Source organism: Procambarus clarkii, chromosome 19 (assembly GCF_040958095.1).
Source record: "Procambarus clarkii isolate CNS0578487 chromosome 19, FALCON_Pclarkii_2.0, whole genome shotgun sequence".
Lineage (NCBI taxonomy): Eukaryota > Metazoa > Arthropoda > Malacostraca > Decapoda > Cambaridae > Procambarus > Procambarus clarkii.
In genome coordinates this window covers 37,712,227-37,734,061 of record NC_091168.1, presented here as the reverse complement: position 1 = coordinate 37,734,061, position 21,835 = coordinate 37,712,227, and the positions used below count along the sequence as shown (strand labels likewise).

The window sequence follows — 21,835 nt, the reverse complement described above, 5'->3', positions numbered from 1 at the left end:
CCCCTGAGTATTTTATATGTCCCTATCATATCTCCTCTCTCCCTTCTTTTCTCTAGTGTCGTAAGGTTCAGTTCCTTCAGCCGCTCTTCATATCCCATCCCTCGTAGCTCTGGGACAAGCCTCGTTGCAAACCTCTGAACCTTCTCCAGTTTCTTTATGTGTTTCTTCAGGTGGGGGCTCCATGATGGCGCGGCATACTCTAAGACGGGTCTCACGTAGGCAGTGTAAAGCGCCCTAAAAGCTTCCTCATTTAGGTTTCTGAATGAAGTTCTAATTTTCGCCAGTGTAGAGTACGCTGCTGTCGTTATCCTATTTATATGTGCCTCAGGAGTTAGATTAGGTGTCACATCCACTCCCAGGTCTCTTTCTCGAATCGTTACAGGTAGGCTGTTCCCCTTCATTGTGTACTGTCCCTTTGGTCTCCTGTCACCTGATCCCATTTCCATAACTTTACATTTACTGGTGTTAAACTCCAGTAGCCATTTCCCTGACCATCTCTGCAGCCTGTTTAAGTCCTCTTGGAGGATCCTACAATCCTCGTCTGTCACAACTCTTCTCATTAATTTTGCGTCATCTGCAAACATTGACATGTATGATTCCACTCCTGTAAACATATCATTTACGTAAATTAGAAAGAGGATTGGTCCCAGCACCGATCCTTGAGGTACTCCACTTGTTACTGTTCGCCAGTCCGACTTTTCGCCCCTTACCATTACCCTCTGGCTCCTTCCTGTTAGGTAGTTCTTCACCCATACTAGGGCCTTTCCGCTTACTCCTGCCTGCCTCTCAAGTTTGTATAGCAGTCTCATGTGCGGTACCGTATCAAAGGCCTTTTGGCAGTCAAGAAATATGCAGTCTGCCCAGCCTTCTCTGTCCTGCCTTATCCTTGTTACTTTATCATAGAATTCTAAAAGGTTTGTTAGGCATGATTTCCCTGTCCAGAACCCATGTTGGTGCTTGTTTACAAACCCAATGCTCTCCAGGTGCTCAACAAGTCTTAGCCTAATTATTCTTTCAAGTATTTTGCAGGGGATGCTTGTCAGTGATACGGGTCTGTAGATAAGTGCCTCCTCCCTATCACCCTTTTTGAAAATCGGTACGACATTTCCCTCCTTCCAGCAACTGGGCAATTCTCCCGACATAAGTGACTCATTAAAGATCATTGCCAGAGGCACGCTGAGAGCCTGCGCTGCCTCTTTGAGTATCCACGGTGATACTTTGTCTGGTCCAACAGCTTTATTTGCATCCAGTGTGTGTGTGTGTCTGTGTGTTTGTGTGTGTGTGTGTGTGTGTTTGTGTGTGTGTGTGTGTGTGTGTGTGTACAGGTATTTGCAAGCTGGTCGGAACTGCATTTCACCTTTGTAAACGCACATTAATGACGCTATGTAAAGAGACACCTCGAACACTGTTTATGTAAAACAGACGTAAATCTGTGCATATATGTCTGTAGGTTAAATTAACTTTTTAAAAGAACTACAATCACCTTGAGTGCTAGATTGTTCAATAAATCACTGAACTATGTGTTTAACAGATTTCTAATCCTGTCCATGGAGGACAGAAGAAAGTGTATATATGTTAGTTAGCATTGAAAATGTGTGGCCACGTCTGTGGTGGAAAAAAAGATCTTTTCTATTCTTTCTCATATTCTTCCTTCTCTTTTTCCTCCTTTCATTTCCCATCCTCCTTCCTCCTCCTGTTCCTCGTCTACTATTCCTCTAATAACATATAACAGATCCAAGGAATGCAGTGAATTTTAGAACTAAATGTAAACTCGGTAACATCGGCGACATATGAGACGCCCGCATCGTCTATGGATATATTAGAGCTGAACCGAGAGCCAAATTGCTTGACCATCAATAATACACACGTCGCAGCTAGAAGCTAAACATCAACCTCTTTACATAAGTGTGTGTGTGCATGGTAATGTATAAGGTATATATATTCCCATGGTAGTCCTACATGCGAGGGAGCGGCTCACACAACCTAGACGGTCAGAAATGTTATTGTGAACGGTGGTACTGTAATAGTACTCTCCTAGATGTACTTCCCTAGATGCACAGACCTAAATGTACTCACCGAGATGTAATGACCTAGATGTACTGACACGAATGCTCTTGCACGATCGAGCTTCGGCTCCTAGCCCCGCCTTCCGAACAGTCTAAGTTTTGTGCAGGTTCCCAGGCACTTCTTGTATCTCCACTTGAACTTGTTTTCTTAAGTTATCCAAGTCAAATGTGACTCATTGCTGTTTCTTATTTCCATCTAAACGGGAGTGGGTGTGTACTTATCTATTTTCACTCACCTAGTTGTACTAACCTAGTTGTACTGATCTAGTTATCTTCACCTAGTTGGGTACTCAGTTTCCATCCGTGTCTCCTAGTTCGTGTTATACCCGTGCTAAATAGTTTGTCTTAGTCCATCCTATCAATTCCTCTGAAAATTTTGTAGGTGGTTATCATGTCTCCCCCTTACTCTTCTGTCTTCCAGGGACGTGAGGTTTAGCTCCCGTAGCCTTTCCTCGTAGCTCATACCTCTCAGTTCTGAGACTCGTCTGGTGGCGTACCTCTTAATCTTCTCTAACATTGTTTAACTAGATTTATGGACTCCAGGCTGGAGCTGCATACTCCAGAGTTTGTCTTACATAAGTGGTATACAGGGGGCCTGAGCGATTCATTATACAACTTTCAAAAGGCAGTTCTTATGTTGGCCAGTCAAGCATATGCCGCTGGTGATATCCTTTTGATGTGGGCCTCTGGGGACAAGTTCGGTGTGATATCAACACCCTCCCACCCCCCCCCCCAGATGTTTCTCTCTATTTGACTCTTTAGTAGCCATTTGCTAGACCATTCCTATTGTTTGTCCAAGCCGTCCTGTAGTCTCTGTCTATCTTCATCTGTCTCTTTGTCCTCCAGATGCTCTACGAGCCTTTTCCTCACGATCTTCTCCATCACCTTGCATGGTATACAAGTTAGGGAAATTGGCCTGTAGTTCAGTGCCTCTTGTCTATCACCCTTTCTGTATATTGGGACACCATTAGCTGTCTTCCAACTTTCCGGTAGGTCTCGTGTTTCCAATGATCTGTTATACACCATAGAGAGAGGCACACTTAGTGACTCTGCACCTTCTTTTAGTATCCTCAGTGAGATTCTGTCAGGTCCAACAGCCTTTGTCGAAATTCAGCTCCAACAGATTCCTTTTGACCTCATCACTGGTGAGGTCAAATTCCTCCAAGGTTGCTTGATTAACCGACTCCTCTCCTATTACAGGCCTTATCCTTGCTCTATTGTGAAGACCTCCTGGAAACTCTAGTTGAGTTGTTCACACATCTCCTTGTCATTTTCTGACTTCCTTGTCACACCTCCTATTCATGTGTGTGTATGAGTGTGTATATGTGTGTACTCACTTATTTGTACTCACCGATTTGTGTCTGTACGATCGAGCATTGACTCTTGGATCCCGCCTTTCGAGCCATCGATTGTTTACCGCAATGACTCCGGTCCTATTTCCCTATCATATCTAGTTTTAAAATTATGAATAGTATTTGCTTCCACAACCTGTTCCTTAAGTGCATTCCATTTTTCCACTACTCTCAAGCTAAAAGAAAACTTCCTAACTTCTCTGTGACTCATCTGAGTTTTCAGCTTCCACCCATGTCCCCTCGTTCTGTTACTATTCCATGTGAACATTTCGTCTATGTCCACTCTGTCAATCCCCCTGAGTATTTTATACGTTCCTGTCATATCCCCCTCTCCCTTTTTGTTTCTAGTGTCGTAAGGCTTAGTTCCTTCAGGCTCTCTTCATACCTTATCCCTCGTAACACTGGGACGAGTCTCGTTGCAAACTTCTGAACCTTTTCCAGTTTCCTTATGTGTTTCTTCAGGTGGAAACTCCATGATGAGGCGGCATACTCTAAGACTGGCCTCACGTAGGCAGTGTAAAGTGCCCCAAATGCCTCCTTACTTAGGTTTCTGAATGATGTTCTAACTTTCGCCAGTGTAGAGTACGCTGCTGTCGATATCCCATTTATATGTGCCTCGGGAGTTAGATTAGGTGTTACGTCCATGCACAGGTCTCTTGTGCAGGCGATGAGACACAATAACGTGGCTGAAGTAGTTTGACCAGACCACACACACTAGAAGGTGAAGGGACGACGACGTTTCGGCCCGTCCTGGACTATTTTCAAGTCGATTGAGAATCTACTTGAGAATGGTCCAGTACGGACCGAAACGTCGTCGTCCCTTCACCTTCTAGTGTGTGGTCTGGTCAAACACAGGTCTCTTTCTCGCGTCGTCACAGGTAGGCAGTTCCCCTTCATTGTGTACTGTCCCTTTGGTCTCCTATCACCTAGTCCCATTTCCATAACTTTACATTTGCTCGTGTTGAACTCCAGTAGCCATTTCTCTGACCATCTCTGCAACCTGTTCAAGTCCACTTGGAGGATCCTAAAATCCTCATCTGTCAAAACTTTTCTCATCAACTTTGTGTCATTCGTAAACACTGACATGTAGGACTCTACTCCTGTAAACATGTCGTTAACATATATTAGAAACAGGATTGGTCCCAGCGCCGATCTTTGAGGTACTCCACTCGTTACTGTTCGCCAGTCCGACTTCTCGCCCTTTACCGTAACTCTCTGGCTCCTTCCTGTTAGGTAGTTCCTTACCCATGCTAGGGCCTTTCTGCTCACTCCCGCCTGCCTTTCAAGCTTGAATAGCAGTCTCATGTGCGGTGCTGTATCAAAAGCTTTTTGGCTGTCCAGAAATATGCAGTCTGCCCAACCTTCTTTGTCCTGCCTTATCCTCGTTATTTTATCATAGAATTCCAAAAGGTTTGTTAGACAAGATTTCCCTTTCCAGAACCCATGTTGATGTTTGTTTACAAACTTAATGTTCTCTAGGTGTGCAACCAGTCGTAGCCTAATTATTATTTCAGCATTTTACAGGGGATGCTTGTCAGTGATACAGGTCTATAATTAAGTGCCTCCTCCCTATCACCTTTCTTGAAAATCGGTACAACATTTGCCCTCATCCAGCAATTGGGCAATTCCCCTGACATAAGTGAATCATTAAAGATCCTTGCCAGAGGCACGCTGATGGCCTGCACTGAATCTTTTAGTATCCACGGTGATACTTTGTCTGGTCCAACTGCTTTAGTTGCATCCAGTGTTGTCAACTGTTTCATTACCTCCTCTGCTGTCACCTCAATATCTGATAGTCTTTCATCTAGGGTAACCCCTTCCAACAATGGGAGCGGCTCAGGCTCGGTAGTGAACACTCCATGGAAACTGGCATTCAGTGCCTCGCAGGTTTCCTTGTCACTTTTAGTATATGCCCCCTCTGTCTTCCTTAGTCTTGTCACTTGGTCGTTCACCGACATTTTTCTTCTTATATGACTGTGTAGTAACTTAGGTTGCTTTTTCGCTTTGATTGCAATATCGTTCTCATAGTCCCTTTCCGATGCTCTTCTTATTATAATGAAATCGTGTGTGTGTGTTTGTGTGTGTGTGTGTGTACTCACCTAGTTGTGCTTGTGGGGGTTGAGCTCTGGCTCTTTAGTTCCGCCTCTCAACTGTCAATCAACTGATTTACAGATTCCTCAGCCTACTGGGCTCTATAATATCTACATCTGAAACTGTGTATGGAGTCAGCCTCCACCACATCACTTCCTAATGCATTCCAATTCATTTCATTTCCAATTCAATGCATGTGTGTGTGTGTGTGTGTGTGTGTGTGTGTGTGTGTGTGTGTGTGTGTGTGTATGTGTGTGTGTGTGTGTGTGTGTGTGTGTGTGTGTGTGTGTGTGTGTGTGTGTGGAGACATAAACACCATACCCTGGTACTACTAACATTGCCACTAATAGAAACAACACACATACCAGCCATCGGCCATAAGAAACAAAACACCTTTAAACATTCAATACAAAAAAGCACTTCAATACAAGAAAATAAATCAAGCAATCAGTGTGATCACGCAAATATAACACATTTTCTTCACTATATCCTTGCAGGTGTTCCAGCCAACGCCATCCTGGAGATGTTCGGTAAGATGTTCTTCAAGTTCTGCCAGGAGTCTGGCTACGACACCATCCTTCAGGTCCTTGGAGCCACTGTCAGTGATTTTCTGCAGGTCAGTCATATTAAGAAGCGATTCAAGAAATTCTGGAAACCATAAAATAATCGTCTTAGAAAGATTGAAGTGTTCTTGTATATCTTAAGAACTTCTTGGAGGGCTTGAAACCTGTCTGAAAAGCTTAGAAACCACCAAGAAGGTTGAAAATCCTTCAGGGATGCATACAAATTTTGTGGAACACTTGATTCTTTTTGAAGTGTTGGCGAACTTTCTAGGAAGTTTGAAAACTTTCAGAAAAGCAATAACATTTACAAAACAGCTGGAAAACATCAGTGGACGCAGGACAAAGTTATTGTTCTCATGTAACTTGTCTAATTATGCATCTTTTAAAATTCGAAGGGAAAGGAGTACCACCTCTGGCGGGAAGAAGGGGACCCGTAGCCTCGGAGGAAACCACACATAACGCATTAGAGGGAATGTTTAGGTCCCCTCCAATACAGTTTCTGTGTGCTTTTCTCCTACCACCCCCTTCCTCTCTGTATTTTTTTTGTTTTATTATGTATTTAAAGGTTACATGATATACATTAGTTGATACAATGAGTGCTTAAAGGTTATGGATCTCTTGAAGCTCCTCCGCTTCCGGACAAGAACCGAGACTGCCGCAGGCGTTTTCCCTCTAGATCATCACACCTGTGACAAGTAAAAACATTTATTTTTTTAAGAAACAGCGCCATCATTTGCACGTAAGAGCAACACACGCTATACTAAATATTTTACGATTCCATTTCGATGTTTCTGATTGCATTGACAAATTTAATTTTCATAGATTTCGATTTATTTTCATTTTGATTTAATTATTTTGTGTGACATTGCATTGGAATTGAGCTGTGTTTACCATACTGTTCATTTCGTTAGTATAGTTTATTTTTTTTATTTTTTTTTCATTTCGTTTTTAAGCAGTTTTTCTTATATATCAGTGATGGGATCATCTGATCATATGATGTTCACAATTTTCTGATGGGAACATCAGATCATTTGGGAAGGCATCGGACGAGGGAGTGGGGAATGGTGGGGAGGATGAGGGGGGGGGGGAGGGGGCAATTATGTGGAGGACTGGGAGACAGGAAAAGGTTGCTGGCAACGCGTGGTTGGGTACCGCTAGTGTGTATATATATATATATATATATATATATATATATATATATATATATATATATATATATATATATATATATATATATATATATAACAACTGAAAACTCACACCCCAGATATATATATATATATATATATATATATATATATATATATATATATATATATATATATATATATATATATATATATATATATCTGGGACTAAGAAGTTCTTAGTCCCAGATATATATATATATATATATATATATATATATATATATATATATATATATATATATATATATATATATATATATATATATTGGGAAGGGAGTACCACCTCTGGCTGGAAGAAGGGGGACCCATAGCCTCGGAGGAAACCACACATAACGCATTGGAGGGAATGTAGGTCCCCTCCAATACAGTTTCTGTGTGCTTTTCTCCTACCACCCCCTTCCCTTTTTTTTTTCCTTTATTGTGTATTTAAAGGTTACAAAACATACAAGACAAATGCCTAAAGGTTATGGATCTCTTGAAGCTCCTCCGCTTCTGGACAGGAACCGAGGACGCAGCAAGCATTTCCCCTCTGGATCGCCACACTGAGACGCTGAAACAAAAAACTGGAAGCCCTTGGGTCTCTGGTGACGTCAATGAGCTTGGAACCCAATTCCTTGAGAAATCCCAAGGCACTCTTGCCCCAGGGGCCATGCGTCTCAGACGCTATGGGAACAAAGAGGTATTGACCTTCCAGTCGCCTGTACTTGAGTGATTTTGCTGTTTCCCTGTGGTTGGCCGCCCCACCTGCTTGATCAGCTCCGAAGTGTACATAGGTGTCAGCCAGGGTGGATACACATGTGTAGTCCCACACCAACTGTCTACCCTCCTTCCATGAGTATATGGTGATGCCATCAGGGCGAAGTGCGGGGAAATCCGGGTTTTGGACCCCTAGGATGCGAGGTTCTCTCTCCGCTGGGCACCCAGCTGAGACGAGGCTTCTCTTGATGATGTCGTTGACCTCGCTGTGTCTTGCATGCCAGCCCTTTGTGCTTCCGCAATGCAACCCATGCAGTCCGTATTGGTCTGCTTCCACCCTGTTGCAAATACACTTGTATTCAGTGTGAATTGGGGCACCAAGGCGGAGGGCCACTGCTACACGAAGGGATTCTGGATCTAGGCGCGTGCCCATTGCTGACATGGGTACTGCCAGGAGGAAGTCTCCTGCATGGGGGGCATGCACTGCTCTGAGGCGGGCTTTCTCCTTGTCTGATGTTGCGACGCTGAGCATGGCATCAGCTACTTTTTCCACTAGAGGGTGGTCCCAGCCGGACTGTTTGTGTTGTTTTGTTGGCTCTATAATGGTTGCTGGGGCTGCAAGAACATCCCACTGATTTGAACATTCAGTGAAAGCAGGATCGTGTATTCCTGCTGAATCTCTCAGGGTTGCAGGTAAAATATCTCTGACGAGGTCGTGCGATGCATGAGAGGAGGAAAGGAAGGCTGGTAGAGCAATTTGGGAGGCTGTGCGGACACCAAGGCCGCCGAATCTTACAGGAAGTGTTGCTTGCTCCCACTGAGAGTCGTCCAATGGCAGGTTCAGGACTTTCACCAGCATGGACCTCAGAAGGGTGTCATACACATTTAACTTAGGGCTGCTGTAGGATGGAGAACATCTCAGAAAGTAGGTCAACTTAGGGAGAGACAGGCATCTTGTAAGGAGAAAGAGAGCATCATGGGCATCAATCTTGTCAATCCTGTCCAGCATTCTCTTTAAGTCAGTGATTTTTGCAGCCAGGACCTGATATATATATATATATATATATATATATATATATATATGTCGTACCTAGTAGCCAGAACTCACTTCTCAGCCTACTATTCAAGGCCCGATTTGCCTAATAAGCCAAGTTTTCCTGAATTAATATATTTACTATAGTTTTTTTCTTATGAAATGATAAAGCAACCCTTTTCTCTATGTATGAGGTCAATTTTTTTTTATAGGAGTTAAAATTAACGTAGATATATGACCGAACCTAACCAACCCTACCTAACCTAACCTAACCTATATTTATAGGTAAGGTTAGGTTAGGTAGCCAAAAAAAGCTAGGTTAGGTTAGGTTAGGTAGGTTAGGTAGACGAAAAAACATTAATTCATGAAAACTTGGCTTATTAGGCAAATCGGGCCTTGAATAGTAGGCTGAGAAGTGCGTTCTGGCTATTAGGTACGACATATATATATATATATATATATATATATATATATACATATATATATATATATATATATATATATATATATATATATATATATATATATATTAGTTTGTAAGCCCACCACAGCCCATCACAGCCCACCACAGCCCACCACAGCCCATCACAGTCCACCACAGCCCACCACAGCCCATTACAGCCCACCACAGCCCACCACAGCCCACCACAGCCCACCACATCCCACCACAGCCCACCACAGCCCATCACAGCCCACCACAGCTCACCACAGCCCACCACAGCCCACCACAGCCCATCACAGTCCACCACAGCCTACCACAGCCCACCACAGCCCACCACAGCCCACCACAGCCCACCACAGCCCACCACAGCCCATCACAGCCCACCACAGCCCACCACAGCCCATCACAGTCCACCACAGCCCATCACAGTCCACCACAGCCCACCACAGCCCACCACAGCCCATCACAGCCTACCACAGCCCACCACAGTCCACCACAGCCTACCACAGCCCATCACAGCCCACCACAGCCCACCACAGCCCACCACAGCCCATCACAGCTCACCACAGCCCACCACAGCCCACCACAGCCCATCACAGCCCACCACAGCTCACCACAGCCCACCACAGCTCACCACAGCCCACCACAGCCCACCACAGCTCATCACAGCCCACCACAGCTCACCACAGCCCACCACAGCTCACCACAGCCCACCACAGCCCACCACAGCCCATCACAGCCCACCACAGCTCACCACAGCCCACCACAGCCCACCACAGCCCATCACAGCCCACCACAGCTCACCACAGCCCACCACAGCTCACCACAGCCCACCACAGCCCACCATAGCCCCTCACAGCCCACCACAGCTCACCACAGCCCACCACAGCTCACCACAGCCCACCACAGCCCACCACAGCTCACCACAGCCCACCACAGCCCACCACAGCCCATCACAGCCCACCACAGCTCACCACAATCCACCACAGCCCACCACAGCCCACCACAGCCCACCACAGCTCACCACAGCTCACCACAGTCCACCACAGCCCACCACAGCCCATCACAGCCCACCACAGCCCACCACAGCCCCCCACAGCCCACCACAGTCCACGCCCATAACTGCTTGAGACTTGCCAATAACTCAGACACTCTTGAAATCACTCACGTGTCAGCGTGTCTGAAATGAATGACGTGTAATCATGTGTATGTTCCCAGGTGCCTCCTCCACGCATGTGTACATGTGAACGTGTGTGTGTGTGTGTGTGTGTGTACTCACCTAATTGTACTCACCTAATTGTGCTTGCGGGGGTTGAGCTCTGGCTCTTTGGTCCCGCCTCTCAACCGTCAATCAACTGGTGTACAGATTCCTGAGCCTATTGGGCTCTATCATATCTACATTTGAAGCTGTGTATGGAGTCAGCCTCCACCACATCACTTCCTAATGCATTCCATTTACTAACTACTCTGACACTGAAAAAGTTCTTTCTAACGTTTCTGTGGCTCATTTGGGTACTCAGCTTCCACTTGTGTCCCCTTGTTCGCGTCCCACCAGTGTTGAATAGTTCATCCTTGTTTACCCGGTCGATTCCCCTGAGGATTTTGTAGGTTGTGATCATGTCCCCCCTTACTCTTCTGTCTTCCAGTGTCGTAAGGTGCATTTCCCGCAGCCTTTCCTCATAACTCATGCCTCTTAGTTCTGGGACTAGTCTAGTAGCATACCTTTGGACTTTTTCCAGCTTCGTCTTGTGCTTGACAAGGTACGGGCTCCATGCTGGGGCCGCATACTCCAGGATTGGTCTTACATATGTGGTGTACAAGATTCTGAATGATTCCTTACACAGGTTCCTGAACGCCGTTCTGATGTTAGCCAGCCTCGCATATGCCGCAGACGTTATTCTCTTTATGTGGGCTTCAGGAGACAGGTTTGGTGTGATATCAACTCCTAGATCTTTCTCTCTCTCTGTTTCATTAAGTACTTCATCTCCTATTCTGTATCCTGTGCCTGGCCTCCTGTTTCCACTGCCTAGTTTCATTACTTTGCATTTACTCGGGTTGAACTTCAACAGCCATTTGTTGGACCATTCACTCAGTCTATCCAGATCATCTTGTAGCCTCCTACTATCATCCTCTGTTTCAATCCTCCTCATAATTTTTGCATCGTCGGCAAACATTGAGAGGAACGAATCTATACCCTCTGGGAGATCATTTACATATACCAGAAACAGTATAGGTCCAAGGACTAACCCCTGCGGGACTCCACTTGTGACGTCTCGCCAATCTGAGACCTCACCCCTCACACAGACTCATTGTCTCCTGTTGCTTAGGTACTCCTCTATCCACCGGAATACCTTCCCTCTCACTCCAGCCTGCATCTCCAACTTTCGCACTAGCCTCTTGTGTGGCACTGTATCAAAGGCTTTCTGACAATCCAAAAATATGCAGTCTGCCCACCCTTCTCTTTCTTGCCTTATTTTTGTTGCCTGGTCGTAGAATTCAAGTAACCCTGTGAGGCAGGACCTGCCATCCCTGAACCCATGTTGATGCTGTGTTACAAAGTTCCTTCGCTCCAGATGCTCCACTAGTTTTTTTCGCACAATCTTCTCCATCAGCTTGCATGGTATGCTGGTTAGGGACACTGGCCTGTAGTTCAGTGCCTCCTGTCTATCCCCTTTCTTGTATATCGGGACTACGTTAGCTGCTTTCCAAATATCTGGCAGTTCCCCTGTTGCCAGTGATTTGTTATACATTATGGAGAGTGGTAGGCTCAGTTCTCTTGCTCCTTCCTTTAGAACCCAAGGGGAGATTCCATCTGGGCCTATAGACTTCGTCACGTCCAACTCTAGTAAACACTTCCTTACTTCCCCACTGGTAATCTCAAACTCTTCCAGTGGTTCCTGGTTAGCTATTCCCTCACTTACCTCTGGAATTTCTCCTTGCTCTAAGGTGAAGACCTCCTGGAATTTCTTATTCAATTCCTCACACACTTCCTTGTCATTTGTAGTGAATTCTTCCGCCCCTATCCTTAATCTCATAACCTGTTCCTTTACTGTTGTTTTTCTCCTAATGTGGCTATGCAACAATTTAGGCTGAGTCTTTGCCTTGCTTGCGATGTCATTTTCGTGTGTGTGTGCGTGTGTGTGTGTGTGTGTGTGTGTGTGTGTGTGTGTGTGTGTGTGTGTGTGTGTGTGTGTGTGTGTGCGTATGTGTGTGTGTGTGTGTGTGTGTGTGTGTGTGTGTACTCACCTAGTTGTACTCACCTAGTTCTGCTTGCGGGGGTTGAGCTCTGGCTCTTTGGTCACGCCTCTCAACTGTCAATCAACTGGTGTTCAGGTTCCTGAGCCTATTGGGCTCTATCATATCTACACTTGAAACTGTGTATGGAGTCAGCCTCCACCACATCACTTCCTAATGCATTCCATTTGTCAACCACTCTGACACTAAAAAAGTTCTTTCTAATATCTCTGTGGCTCATTTGGGCGCTCAGTTTCCACCTGTGTCCCCATGTGCGTGTGCCCCTTGTGTTAAATAGCCTGTCTTTATCTACCCTATCAATTCCCTTGAGAATCTTGAATGTGGTGATCATGTCCCCCCTAACTCTCTGTCTTCCAGCGAAGTGAGGTTTAATTCCTGTAGTCTCTCCTCGTAGCTCATACCTCTCAGCTTGGGTACTAGTCTGGTGGCACATCTTTGAACCTTTTCCAGTTTAGTCTTATCCTTGACTATATACGGACTCCATGCTGGGGCTGCATACTCCAGAATTGGCCTGACATATGTGGTATACAAAGTTCTGAATGATTCTTTACACAAATTTCTGAATGCCGTTCGTATGTTGGCCAGCCTGGCATATGCCGCTGATGTTATCCTCTTGATATGTGCTGCAGGAGACAGGTCTGGCGTGATATCAACTGTCAAGTCTTTTTCTTTCTCTGACTCCCAGATAATACCTTGTATTTCGTACCTTGATAATTTCCTCTCCCAGATAATATCTTGTATTTGGCCTCCTGCTCCCTGCACCTATCTTCATTATATTACATTTGGTTGGGTGAAACTCTAACAACCACTTGTTCGACCATTCCTGCAGTTTGTCTAGGTCTTCTTGAAGCCTCAAACAGTCCTCTTCTGTCTTAATCCTTCTCATAATTTTGGCATCGTCCTCAAACATTGAGAGAAATGAATCTATACCCTCCGGGAGATCATTTACATATATCAGAAACAAGATAGGACCGAGTACAGAGCCCTGTGGGACTCCACTGGTGACTTCACGTCAATCGGAGGTCTCACCCCTCACCGTAACTCTCTGCTTCCTATTGCTTAGGTACTCCCTTATCCACTGGAGCACCTTACCAGCTACACCTGCCTGTCTCTCCAGCTTATGTACCAGCCTCTTATGCGGTACTGTGTCAAAGGCTTTCCGACAATCCAAGAAAATGCAGTTCGCCCAGCCCTCTCTTTCTTGCTTAATCTGTGTTACCTGGTCATAGAATTCTATTAAGCCAGTCAGGCAAGATTTACCCTCCCTGAACCCATGTTGTCGATTTGTCACGAAGTCCCTTCTCTCTAGATGTGCTACCAGGTTTTTTCTCACGATCTTCTCCATCACCTTGCATGGTATACAAGTTAAGGACACTGGCCTGTAGTTCAGTTCCTCTTGCCTGTCGCCCTTTTTGTATATTGGGACCACATTCGCCGTCTTCCATATTTCTGGTAGGTCTCCCGTCTCCAGTGACCTACTATACACTATGGAGAGTGGCAAGCAAAGTGCCTCTGCACACTCTTTCAGTACCCATGGCGAGATCCCGTCTGGACCAACAGCATTTCTAACATCCAGGTCCAGCAGGTGTCTCTTGACCTCTCCTCTCGTAATTTCAAACTCTTCCAAGGCCGCCTGGCTTACTTCCCTTTCTCCCAGCACAGTGACCTCACCTTGTTCTGTTGTGAAGACCTCTTGGAACCTCTTGTTGAGTTTATCACACACCTCTTTGTCATTCTCTGTATACCTGTCCTCGCCTGTTCTAAGTTTCACTACCTGTTCTTTCACTGTTGTTTTCCTTCTGATGTGACTGTGGAGTAGCTTTGGTTCGGTCTTGGCTTTGTTTGCTATATCATTTTCATAACTCTTCTCTGCTTCTCTTCTCACCTTGACGTACTCATTCCTGGTTCTCTGGTATATCTCTCTGCTTTCTGGTGTTCTGTTATTCCGGAAGTTCCTCCACGCCCTTTTGTTCAGTTTCTTTGCTTCCATACATGCCCTATTATACCATGGAGTCTTCTTTTGCTTCTTGGATTTTTCCTTTTGGGCCGGGATGTATCTGCGTACTGCCTCCTGACACTTTTGGGTGAAATAGTCCATCATATCTTGTACAGACTTAGCTGTGTGTGTGTGTGTGTGTGTGTGTGTGTGTGTGTGTGTGTGTGTGTGTGTGTGTGTGTGTGTGTGTGTGTGCGTGTGTGTGTGTGTGTGTGTGTGTACTCACCTATTTGTGCTTGCGGGGGTTGAGCTTTGGCTCTTTGGTCCAAAGTGTGACCAAAGTTTGTGTCAAAGTCAAAGATGAGTTTGTGTGTGTGTGTGTGTGTGTGTGTGTGTGTGTGTGTGTGTGTGTGTGCACCCTACTGATCCTGAACTAATACATATTTACAACAAGAAGCATAAATCACCTCTTTCTTCTGTTTAGTGTTGGGCTTTTAAGGCTTATATCAATTATAGAAGGTTATCAAGGCTTTACAACAGCTTCCTTCACCAACCACCAAGTATACTTTAGTCCACACATGTTACCGGCCCACAGTAAACTCTAAACTCTGTGTATACTCACCTAGAAGACACTCACGGTATATACTCCCCCGCCTATAGCGTTTATTTGATTCCATTCACATGTGACCTACTGTTTATAACGACCAAGTACACAACGAATATTAAATTCCAAACTATTTCCTATTAAAATAGGTCGCAGGGCACACTGAGCATGACCAGGTGGCACTGAGCATGACCAGGTGGCACTGAGCATGACCAGGTGGCACTGAGCATGACCAGGTGGCACTGAGCATGACCAGGTGGCACTGAGCATGACCAGGTGGCACTGAGCATGACCAGGTGGCACTGAGCATGACCAGGTGGCACTGAGTATGACCAGGTGGCACTGAGCATGACCAGGTGGCACTGAGCATGACCAGGTGACACTGAGCATGACCAGGTGGCACTGAGCATGACCAGGTGGCACTGAGCATGACCAAGTGGCACTGAGCATGACCAGGTGGCACTGAGCATGACCAGGTGACACTGAGCATGACCAGGTGGCACTGAGCATGACCAGGTGACACTGAGCATGACCAGGTGGCACTGAGCATGACCAGGTGGCACTGAGCATGACCAAGTGGCACTGAGCATGACCAGGTGGCACTGAGCATGACCAGGTGACACTGAGCATGACCAGGTGGCACTGAGCATGACCAGGTGGCACTGAGCATGGTCAAGTGGCACTGAGCATGAACAGGTGGCACTGAGCATGACCAGGTGGCACTGAACATGGCCAGGTGGCACTTAGCATGACCAGGTCGCACTGAGCATGACCAGGTGGCACTGAGCATGACCAGGTGGCACTGAGCATGACCAGGTGGCACTGAGCATGACCAGGTGGCACTGAGCATGACCAGGTGGCACTGAGCATGGCCAGGTGGCACTGAGCATGACCAGGTGGCACTGAGCATGACCAGGTGGCACTGAGCATGACCAGGTGGCACTGAGCATGACCAGGTGGCACTGAGCATGACCAGGTGGCACTGAGCATGACCAGGTGGCACTGAGCATGGCCAGGTGGCACTGAGCATGCCCAGGTGGCACTGAGCATGACCAGGTGGCACTGAGCATGACCAGGTGGCACTGAGCATGACCAGGAGGCACTGAGCATGACCAGGTGGCACTGAGCATGGCCAGGTGGCACTGAGCATGACCAGGTGGCACTGAGCATGACCAAGTGGCACTGATCATGACCAGGTGGCACTGAGCATGACCTGGTGGCACTGAGCATGGCCAGGTGACACTGAGCATGACCAGGTGGCACTGAGCATGACCTGGTAGCACTGAGCATGACCAGGTGGCACTGAGCATGACCAGGTGGCACTGAGCATGACCAGGTGACACTGAGCATGACCAGGTGGCACTGAGCATGACCAGGTGGCACTGAGCATGACCAGGTGGCACTGAGCATGACCAAGTGGCACTGAGCATGACCAGGTGGCACTGAGCATGACCAGGTGGCACTGAGCATGAGCACTGAGCATGACCAGGTGGCACTGAGCATGGCCAAGTGGCAGTGAGCATGACCAAGTGGCACTGAGCATGACCAGGTGGCACTGAGCATGACCAAGTGGCACTGAGCATGACCAGGTGGCACTGAGCATGACCAGGTTACTGAGCATGACCAGGTGGCACTGAGCATGAGCACTGAGCATGACCAGGTGGCACTATGCATGGCCAAGTGGCACTGAGCATGACCATGTGGCACTGAGCATGACCAGGTGGCACTGAGCACGACCAGGTGGCACTGAGCATGATCAAGTGACACTGAGCATGACCAAGTGGCACTGAGCATGACCAGGTTACTGAGCATGACCAGGTGGCACTGAGCATGACCAGGTGGCACTGAGCATGACCAGGTGGCACTGAACATGACCAGGTGGCACTGAGCATGACCAGGTGGCACTGAGCATGACCAGGTGGCACTGAGCATGACCAGGTTACTGAGCATGACCAGGTGGCACTGAGCATGAGCACTGAGCATGACCAGGTGGCACTGAGCATGACCAGGTGGCACTGAGCATGACCAGGTGGCACTGAGCATGACCAGGTGGCACTGAGCATGACCAGGTGGCACTGAGCATGACCAAGTGGCACTGAGCATGACCAGGTGGCACTGAGCATGACCAGGTTACTGAGCATGACCAGGTGGCACTGAGCATGAGCACTGAGCATGACCAGGTGGCACTATGCATGGCCAAGTGGCACTGAGCATGACCATGTGGCATTGAGCATGACCAGGTGACACTGAGCATGACCAGGTGGCACTGAGCATGACCAGGTGGCACTGAGCACGACCAGGTGGCACTGAGCATGATCAAGTGACACTGAGCATGACCAAGTGGCACTGAGCATGACCAGGTTACTGAGCATGACCAGGTGGCACTGAGCATGACCAGGTGGCACTGAACATGACCAGGTGGCACTGAGCATGACCAGGTGGCACTGAGCATGACCAGGTGGCACTGAGCATGACCAGGTGGCACTGAGCATGACCAGGTGGCACTGAGCATGACCAGGTGGCACTGAGCATGACCAGGTGGCACTGAGCATGACAGGGGGGGGGGCATTGGTCTCGATATTCATGGTCAGTCAATGCAAGATATATAACTTTAAATCATGTTAAACACATGAATATATTTTGTAAAAAGAGAGAGAGAGAGAGAGAGAGAGAGAGAGAGAGAGAGAGAGAGAGAGAGAGAGAGAGAGAGAGAGAGACAGAGAGAGAGAGAGACAGAGAGAGAGAGAGAGAGAGAGAGAGAGAGAGAGAGAGAGAGAGAGAGAGAGAGAGAGAGAGAGAGAGAGAGAGAGAGAGAGAGAGAGAGACAGAGAGAGAGAGAGTGAGAGACAGAGAGAGAGAGAGACAGAGAGAGGGAGAGACAGAGAGAGGGAGAGAGAGAGAGAGAGAGAGAGAGAGAGAGAGAGAGAGAGAGAGAGAGAGAGAGAGAGAGAGAGAGAGAGAGAGAGAGAGAGAGAGAGAGAGAGTGTGTACAATATAACGAGAACGATATCCGGGGCCCAATAGGAACTAGGAGCGGTGAACTTCACAACCAACTGTCGGTTAACGACATCAAAGACAGCAGGCAATCAAACACCGCTGACGGGACCAGGAGCACAAGCTCAACATGTCTAGGACGGGTTGGTCACCACCGTTGTACCCGACGTGACATTCAGATGTTAACCGGCGGAATGAAAGAGTTCCGTCCCTTGTACCGTTCAGTTTTAATCTCTGTTTTTTAATTATGAAATTCTTTTCAACCATATCCTCTTTGGTTCCGGTTCTTGTTGCTAACTTGGTCCAGACCTGGGTTTTTCCCGAAGCCTCTCGTGTGTGTATATTCATATATATATGAATTTTGTCCTTTTGAATTCAGAGTCGACGAAACTTTGGATTCTGTTGATTTTTCCTTTCAAAAATTGTAAGAGATGTGAAGCTTGCTTCTTAATGTTTACATGTTTTTTTTTTAAGATACTGGTGTGTGTACTCACTTATTTGTGCCTGCAGGATCGAGCATTGACTCTTGGATCCCGCCTTTCTAGCCATCGGTTGTTTACCGCAATGACTCCTGTCCTATTTCCCTATCATGCCTAGTTTTAAAATTATGAATAGAGTTTGCTTCCACAACCTGTTCCTTAAGTGCACTCTATTTTCCCCACTACTCTCACGCTAAAAGTAAACTTCCTAACATCTCTGTGACTCATCTGAGTTTCCAGCTTCCACCCATGTCCCCTCGTTCTGTTACTATTCCATGTGAACATTTCGTTTATTGTGTGTACTCACCTAGTTGTGCTTGCGAAGGTTGAGCTCTGGCTCTTTGGTCCCGCCTCTCAACCGTCAATCAACAGGTGTACAGGTTCCTGAGCCTATTGGGTTCTATCATATCTACACTTGAAACTGTGCATAGAGTCAGCCTCCACCACATTACGTCCTAATGCATTCCATTTGTCAACCACTCTGACACTAAAAAAAGTTATTTCTAATATCTCTGTGGCTCTTTCGGGCACTCAGTTTCCACCTGTGCCCCCTAGTGCGTGTGCCGCTTGTGTTAAATAGCCTGTCTTTATCAACCCTGTCGATTCCCTTGGGAATCTTGAATGTGGTGATCATGTCCCCCCTAACTCTAATGTCTTCCAACGAAGTGAGGTTTAATTCCCGTAGTCTCTCCTCGTAGTTCATACCTCTCAGCTCGGGTACTAGTCTGGTGGCAAACCTTTGAACCTTTTCCAGTTTAGTCTTATGCTTGACTAGATATGGACTCCATGCTGGAGCCGCATACTCCAGGATTGGTCTGACATATGTGGTATATAATGTTCTGAAAGATTCCTTAAACAAATTTCTAAAGGCCGTTCTTATGTTAGCCAACCTGGCATATGCCGCTGATGTTATCCTCTTAATATGAGCTTCAGGGGGCAGGTTTTGCGTAATATCAACCCCCCCAGGTCTTTCTCTCTCTCTGACTTTTGAAGTATTTCATCTCCCAAATGATACCTTGTATCAGGTCTCCTGCTTCCTACCCCTATCTTCATTATATTACATTTACTTGGGTTAAACTCTAACAGCCATTTGTTCGACCATTCCTTCAGCTTGTCCAGGTCTTCTTAAAGCCTCAAGCTGTCCTCCTTTGTCTTAATCCTTCTTATAATTTTAGCGTCGTCAGCAAACATTGAGAGGAATGAGTCTATACCCTCTAGGAGATCATTTACATATATCAGAAACAGGATAGGTCCGAGTACAGAGCCCTGTGGGACTCCACTGGTGACTTCACGCCATTCTGAGGTCTCACCCCCTCACTGTAACTCTCTGCTTCCTATTGCTCCCTTATCCACTGGAGCACCCTACCAGTTACTCCTGCCTGTTTCTCCAGCTTATGCATCATCCTTTTATGGGGTACTGTGTCAAAGCCTGTAAGGCAAGATTTACCCTCTCTGAACCCATGTTGATGGGTTGTAACGAAGTCTCTTCTCTCCAGATGTGTTACTAGGTTTTTTCTCACAATCTTCTCCATTACCTTGCATGGTATACAAGTTAAGGACACTGGCCTGTAGTTCAGTGTAGTTCATTGGTACTACATTAGCAGTCTTCCATATTTCTGGTAGGTCTCCCGTTCCAGTGACCTACTATACACTATGGAGAGTGGCAAGCAAAGTGCTCCTGCACACTCTTTCAATACTCATGGTCAGATTCCATATGGCCCAACAGCTTTACTCACATCAAGCTCCAATAGGGGCTTCTTGACCTTATCTCTTGAAATTTCGAACCTTTCCAAGGTCACCTGGTCTGCTGCCACCTCTCCTAGCGCTGTGACTTCTCCCTATTCTATTGTAAAGACCTCCTGGAACCTTTTGTTGAGTTCTTCACACACCTCTTTGTCATTTTCTGTGTACCTGTCCTCGCCCACCTAAGTTTCATCACCTGTTCCTTCACTGTTGTCTTCCTCCTGATGTGACTGTGTAGTAGCTTTGGTTCGGTCTTGGCTTTATTAGCTATATCATTTCATACCTTTTCTCAGCTGCTCTTCTCACACTAACATACTCGTTCCTGATTCTCTGGTATCTCTCTCTACTTTCTGGTGTTCTCTTATTACGGAAATTCCTCCATGCCCTTTTGTTCAGCTCCTTTGCTTTCATACATTCCCTATTAAACCACGGACTCTTGTTTTGCTTCTCTGTTTTTTCCTGTCGGGCTGGGACAAACCTGCTTACAGCCTCCTGACACTTTTGGGTGACATAGTCCATCATGTCTTGTACGGACTTGGTTCTGAGTTCTGTGTCCCAATGTATATCCCTTAGGAATTTATTCATCTCCTCATAGTTTCCCTTTCGGTATGCCAGCCCTTTGTTTCCCAGTTCTTTTTTGGGGGGTGATAATTCTTACCTCAACCAGGTACTCAAAGCTCAATACACTGTGATCACTCATTCCCAGGGGGGGCTTCCAACTTAACTTCCTTATATCCGACTCATTTAGGGTAAATATCAGATCAAGTAAGGCTGGTTCATCCCATCCTCTCATTTTTGTCGGTCCCTTGACGTGTTGACTTAAAAAGTTTCTTGTTGCCACATCCAGCAGCTTAGCTCTGCATGTGTCTGGTCCTCCATGTGGTCTCTGTTCCCCCAATCTATCTTCCCATGGTTGAAGTCTCCCATGATTACTAGTCTGGATCCGTTTCTGCTAGCATCAGAAGCTGCTCTCTCTATTATATTGATGGTGGCCAAGTTGTTTCTATCATATTCCTGTCTGGGTCTTCTGTCGTTCGGTGGGGGGTTATATATGACTCCCTACTATAATTTTCTGTTGTCCAGTTGCTATGGTGCCTTGATATGTAGTCACTGAAACCTTCACAGTTCTGAATTACCATCTCCTCAAAACTCCAACCTCTCATATTAGCAAAGCTACACCACCTCCTCCTCTCCCTTCTCTCTTTCCTCACTACATACTAGCCCTGTGGAAACCCTGCGTTTTGTTATGGTTTTCGTTAGCTTTGTTTCTGTGAGTGCTATTATGTCTGGGTTTTCTTCTAGTGCCTATTCTCCGAGTTCCCTTGTTTTATTTGTAATCCCATCTATGTTAGTGTACATTGCCTTACAGCTCACTTTCTTCTGTTCATTTC

The 21,835-nt window shown here is 46.4% G+C and overlaps 1 protein-coding gene across 1 annotated transcript in view; it reads left to right on the top strand.

Annotated features, from left to right (window-relative positions):
• Gycbeta100B (guanylate cyclase soluble subunit beta-1-like) overlaps positions 1-21,835 on the top strand; it is a gene marked incomplete in the record, with an annotated part of 213,209 nt that overhangs the window by 57,200 nt on the left and 134,174 nt on the right. Inside the window, 1 exon segment of the mRNA XM_069327485.1 lies at positions 6,007-6,125. Within this exon segment, the coding sequence (XP_069183586.1) occupies positions 6,007-6,125 (119 nt within the window).